This window comes from Oncorhynchus kisutch, linkage group LG21, assembly GCF_002021735.2.
Source record: "Oncorhynchus kisutch isolate 150728-3 linkage group LG21, Okis_V2, whole genome shotgun sequence".
Classification (NCBI taxonomy): domain Eukaryota; kingdom Metazoa; phylum Chordata; class Actinopteri; order Salmoniformes; family Salmonidae; genus Oncorhynchus; species Oncorhynchus kisutch.
The window spans coordinates 15,490,672-15,496,689 of record NC_034194.2 but is presented as its reverse complement, the minus strand read 5'-3'; the positions used below and the strand labels follow the sequence as shown (position 1 = coordinate 15,496,689).

Below are 6,018 nucleotides of genomic sequence, written 5' to 3'. Positions count from 1 at the left end.
GCTAAGAGAACAGAGAGGCAGCTATTCCTAATTCCAGGGGAGGTTTACGGTCTCTCTCCGGGATACAACACAACCGCCGATTACACATAGAAGGGAAAGTTGAGGGATAAGGCCAAGAATGCACTTTTATTTTGATATGTGACAGCACTTTGGCTTCAGACAGGAGGAATGCGATATGTCAGGGAGAGCGAGTCTAGGAGGGGGGGCAGGAAATTAGGAAAGAATGCCAAGAATGTCCATGTTTGTCGAGGACTCCATTCAGCCACTGGCACGTCACTGCAGCCCTGGGTGTATAAAGGCAGGGAGAGCTCCTAGCTTCAGACACAGAACAACTCCTCATCCAAGAGAGAGCTACAAGAGCAGCAGCAGCTCTACTACTGAAGCTAAACTCTAGCTTTAACCAAGAGAACTACGAGAACTTAACTGAGAGAGAACCAAAAAACAGAAACTTCTTAACAACGAGATCGACTCGATCAGACGACAAGCTCCCTGACTACTCGCAAGAGACTAAGGAAGACTTTTGAAGAGCCCGAAGACTTATTTTTGTCTAACATACTCTGAGAAAACCCCAGAAGAAAAGCAAAATGTCTGCTGGAATGAACATGAGGCTGATTTCTTTCTTCTGTCTCACTCTCTCCTACCTGGTAAGACCCTTTTACTGAGAATGTCAAGTTATATGGGAACTGTATTTCTGTGTCTATGCGCCATGTACCAGACAGACACGAGCTATCGGCATGTCTAGCCTATTACAACAGCAGTTGAATTGTAAATCGATATATTTTGTTAACACAGTTACAAAAGGCTGTATGATGCCCTAGCTCTTGGGGCTGACGAACTGTAACGTTAGTAGTAGTTGTGCCCATGTGATCAGGGTCTAACCATACTCCTGTCTCTTTGTCCCTTAGGCTGTGGCTCAGGAGTGCAGTGGGCAGTGCAGTTGTCCTGATGTGCACCCCCAGTGTCCCCCTGGTGTGAGCCTGGTGCCCGATGCCTGCGGCTGCTGCAGGGTGTGTGCCAAGCAGATGGGCGAGCTTTGCACAGACAGGGACATGTGCGACCCCCACAAAGGGCTCTTCTGTGACTTCGGCTCCCCCGTCAACCGCCGCATAGGAGTCTGCACAGGTAATGTGACTCTCAACAGGCTTCTTTTGTCGTTCTAATACGCTGACTCTTTGATTATTTTCCTCTGCTGGCGTTTGTGTGACTGGAGATGTGACATTCTCTTCTCCTCCTCCCACAGCTAAGGGTGGCGCCACCTGTGTGATGGGTGGGATGGTGTACAGGAGTGGAGAGTCCTTCCAGAGCAGCTGTAAATACCAGTGCACGTGCCTGGACGGTGCCGTGGGCTGTATTCCCCTGTGCAGCATGGACATCCGCCTGCCCAGCCCTGACTGCCCCTTGCCCCGCCGCGTCAAAGTGCCCGGGAAGTGCTGCGAGGAGTGGGTGTGCGATGCCCCCCAAAACACAAACATCTTTGTGGGCTCTGCTCTCGCTGGTGAGTCTCAGTCTTAGACACACACAGTAGCCTGCATTCGAATGATGTAATCTGGTCATTGTGAGTGTAGAGATAAAGAGTCTTATGTCACTTCCCCTTCTTTGCCCACAGCTTACAGAGAGGAGGAGACCTACGGGCCTGACCCCTCCATGATGAGGGAGAACTGCCTGGTCCAGACCACTGAGTGGAGCGCCTGCTCGAAGACCTGCGGCCTGGGCATCTCTACCAAAGTAACCAACGACAACCGCGAGTGCCGCCTGGAGAAACAGTCCCGTCTGTGCATGGTCAGACCCTGCGAGTCCCACATGGAGCAGAGCATTAGGGTAAGCACATTCTTCAACCACTTCCCAACCAACCCTTTCATTTACAATACAAACATTTTGTTCAATCAAGAGGAAAGCAATGGTCACTAATTATGACTTTTTTCTTTACACTTTGCTCTTCCAGAAGGGAAAGAAATGCATCCGCACACCAAGAGTGTCCAAGCCCATGAAGTTTGAGATCTCTGGCTGCACCACCACCAAGTCCTACCGCCCCAAGTTCTGCGGCGTGTGCACCGACGGTCGCTGCTGCACCCCCCACAGAACCACCACCCTGCCCATGGAGTTCAAGTGCCCCGACGGCCAGGTCATGAAGAAGCAGATGATGTTCATCAAGACCTGCGCGTGCCACTACAACTGCCCCGGCGAGAATGACATATTTGAGTCCATGTACTACAAGAAGATGCTGGGAGACATGGCGTAAACAATTACGTCACCTAACAGCAAAAACAACCAATGACTCTTAACTTGAACCGAACAGATATCCATCTCATCTCGCAGCACAGCATTTGTTTGTCTTTTGGTTTGTAATTTTCTAATTGTGTATTTTGTACAAGGACAGAAACATATATGCGTATATTCAATGTATATGTATGAGTGTATTGATGGATGTTTAGGGCCACTTGCCCTAAAGAGGGGACGAAAGACAGGGGGCTACTCTGCTGCCCGAAATAGAATACTTACTGCACTATAGTTCTACTATGTGACAACCTATGTTGTTGTCACTAATTGGCTGATGCCATGTTCCCCTCCCCCGAAACTGTGGTGGGCACCTAATTAACTGGGCTGTGTCCAACCTCTGAGCACTTGCAGTAACGAAGGGTGAAGGCTTTCAACCCCAGTACAGAAACTTAAATCCTTAACCCACCAGAGTACTAGTTGAACGTACCCTTGTGTATAGCTCACTGTTTTGCAGATCCTAACTGTTGCAGTGCTAACGACAGGTCATGGTTTAGCCCATGCTGAAAAACAGCCGTCCTTCCAGACAAGGAGCGTAGTGTGCATGCTTTGAGGGCATGCCACAGCACTGAGAAAAGAGGTATTTGACTTTGACTGACTGATTCAGGTTGCAAGGAAGGAATCAGTATTTTGTCAAAAAAACAAAAAAAAGAGACTGGATGATTTGTAGCTTCATTCCCTTTTATATGTATTATTGATGCTGTAAATATTGTACATATTATTGTACAGTTGTTTAAGTTAATTTAATGTTTTAAAAAGTTGTTTGTTTTTCTCTTCCTTCAACATGTTTATCGATAGCTTATTTGCTGGGTTTGACTGTTCCTGTGACAGTTTTGTGTACTATTTTATTGAGAAGTGTGACAAAAAAGTTACATGTTTTCACTTTTGTAGTTTGGAATAAAATATATTTTTTATATAAACATGTCTTCCTTTCTTTGTTTTACTCTTTCGGCTTTAAAAGTAGCCTACCCTACAGAACTTAATCTACTCACACCCAAATTATATCCCAAACTTCACCATATGAAATCAGCAACTAAAAAGTTAGCACATGTTCACAAAGCAGTTAGGTGTTCCCACTTTCAGTTCAACAACAGCAGTCAGGCCACTGAAATTCCACTCATTGGATTGTGTGCGGTCTAGGTCCATGCTCTGTCAGACCACCCAGTCTCTAGTAAGGTGTAGTCTGTGTCACTTTTTTAGCCACCAACAGCAGCGGAAGCCTGCCAGCCCATCCAACAAAATGTTTTTCTAAAGTCCTCTATTCTCTTCCCTGTGATGCGTGGATGGAGCGGTGTGCTGCCTGTCCATTTACACACTAACCTGACTGCAGACTAAGGAAACATACTCTGGCAGCGTCTGAGGAAAAGAGCAGTCTAACTGGCAGCCTTGTGCTTTAACACTCACTATCAGTGTCCCGCCACTGGGAAAACTCACACCACACGGAACTAGGCCTGGTTCAACATCAAAGACCACACAGACAAATATATGATGGGGATCGGGAAACGGGACTTACCTCATACCAAAGGATAAGCCACAAAAATGTATACAGTAATTGGCTGATCAACACAGTGTAAATCCTTTTCCTGTCACTGAGTAGCAGGGTCGTTGGTGCTTTCCAGACAAAATGAAAGAGCCGTTGGATCTAAAAACCTGTAACTCTCCACAAAGGGCTCTTTTCATCTGATTTTTCCCCCTCAAAAGTCTTGACTGAATTTAGACTTAGTCTGGCTCGTGTTGTTGTTGGGGGGTGACTACAGTGTGAGACATTCATATCAACAATATAGTGTGATATGTCTAATTAATGATGTTGAGGAGGCTTTACCTAGTTGAATGTGCCTCTGAAGCTAAGCAGGGTTGGTCCTGGTCTGTCCCTGGATGGGAGACCAGATGCTGCTGGAAGTGGCATTGGAGGGCCAGTAGATGACACTCTTTCCTCTGATCTAAATATACACTGCTCAAAAAAATAAAGGGAACACTTAAACAACACAATGTAACAAGTCAATCACACACTCAAACTGTCCACTTAGGAAGCAACACTGATTGGCAATAAATTTCACATGCTGTTGTGCAAATGGAATAGACAACATGTGGAAATTATAGGCATTTAGCAAGACACCCCCAATAAAGGAGTGGTTCTGCAAGTGGTGACCAGACCACTTCTCAGTTCCTATGCTTCATGGCTGATGTTTTGGTCACTTTTGAATGCTGGCGGTGCTTTCACTCTAGTGGTAGCATGAGACGGAGTCTACAACACACACAAGTGGCTCAGGTAGTGCAGCTCATCCAGGATGGCACATCAATGCGAGCTGTGGCAAGAAGGTTTGCTGTGTCTGTCAGCGTAGTGTCCAGAGCATGGAGGCGCTACCAGGAGACAGGCCAGTACATCAGGAGACGTGGAGGAGGCCGTAGGAGGTCAACAACCCAGCAGCAGGACCGCTACCTCCGCCTTTGTGCAAGGAGGAGCAGGAGGAGCACTGCCCGAGCCCTGCAAAATGACCTCCAGCAGGTCACAAATATGCATGTGTCTGCTCAAACGGTCAGAAACAGACTCCATGAGGGTGGTATGAGGGCCCGACGTCCACAGGTGGGGGTTGTGCTTACAGCCCAACACAGGACGTTTGGCATTTGTCAGAGAACACCAAGATTGGCAAATTCGCCACTGGCGCCCTGTGCTCATCACAGATGAAAGCAGGTTCACACTGAGCACGTGACAGACGTGACAGAGTCTGGAGACGCCGTGGAGAACGTTCTGCTGCCTGCAACATCCTCCAGCATGACCGGTTTGGCGGTGGGTCAGTCATGGTGTGGGGTGGCATTTCTTTGGGGGGCCGCACAGCCCTCCATGTGCTCGCCAGAGGTAGCCTGACTGCCATTAGGTACCGAGATGAGATCCTCAGAACCCTTGTGAGACCATATGCTGGTGCAGTTGCCCGGGGTTCCTCCTAATGCAAGACAATGCTAGACCTCATGTGGCAAGTCCAGGTCTGGGAGGAGATCCCTCAGGAGACCATCCGCCACCTCATCAGGAGCATGCCCAGGCATTGTAGGGAGGTCATACAGGCATGTGGAGGCCACACACACTACTGAGCCTCATTTTGACTTGTTTTAAGGACATTACATCAAAGTTGGATCAGCCTGTAGTGTGGTTTTCCACTTTAATTTTGAGTGTGACTCCAAATCCAGACCTCCATGGGTTGATAAATTTGATTTCCATTGATAATTTTTGTGTGATTTTGTTGTCAGCACATTCAACTATGTAAAGAAAAAAGTACATAATAAGAATATTTCATTCATTCAGATCTAGGATGTGTTATTTAGTGTTCCCTTTATTTTTTTGAGCAGTGTATATATATCCCAAAGCCCCAGGGCGGTGACAGGGGACATTACCCTGTGTAGGGAACCGTCCTTCTGATGGAACATTAAATGGCTGTCGTTACTCTCTGTGGTCACTTATACTAAGAGTAGGGGTATTAACCCCAGTGGCCTGGCTAAATTCCCAATCTGGCCCTCATGCCACCTAATCATCCCCAGCCTCCAATTGGCTCATTCATCGCCACATCCTCTCCCCTGTAACTATTGTCCAGGTCGTTTCTGTAAATGAGAATGTGTTCTCAGTCAACATACCTGGTAAAATAAGTGTTAAATAAATCACTTTGAGAACATAGGCCATAGGCTACTTAGATGATCAGATATCACAAATCAGGCCAGATGTATACTCTACAACTGGTAGAGTACAATTGTACT

At 47.1% G+C, this 6,018-nt stretch overlaps 1 protein-coding gene across 1 annotated transcript; it reads left to right on the top strand.

Annotated features, from left to right (window-relative positions):
• Nucleotides 1-319: 319 nt before the first annotated feature.
• On the top strand, nt 320-3,194 carry LOC109866711 (CCN family member 2). Its single transcript, XM_020455517.2, has 5 exons — nt 320-644; nt 906-1,122; nt 1,241-1,495; nt 1,607-1,818; nt 1,943-3,194. The coding sequence occupies exons 1-5, from the start codon at nt 585-587 to the stop codon at nt 2,237-2,239; spliced, it is 1,041 nt and encodes a 346-aa protein (XP_020311106.1). The 5' UTR covers nt 320-584; the 3' UTR covers nt 2,240-3,194.
• Nucleotides 3,195-6,018: the final 2,824 nt, after the last annotated feature.

Excerpts from the sequence above, each read along its gene's own strand:
- LOC109866711 (XM_020455517.2), top strand. The coding sequence starts at position 585 with ATGTCTGCTGGAATGAACATGAGGCTGATTTCTTTCTTCTGTCTCACT. Across the intron at positions 1,123-1,240 it reads CCGCATAGGAGTCTGCACAG|CTAAGGGTGGCGCCACCTGT; the intron begins GTAATGTGACTC and ends CTCCTCCCACAG. Across the intron at positions 1,819-1,942 it reads ACATGGAGCAGAGCATTAGG|AAGGGAAAGAAATGCATCCG; the intron begins GTAAGCACATTC and ends TTGCTCTTCCAG.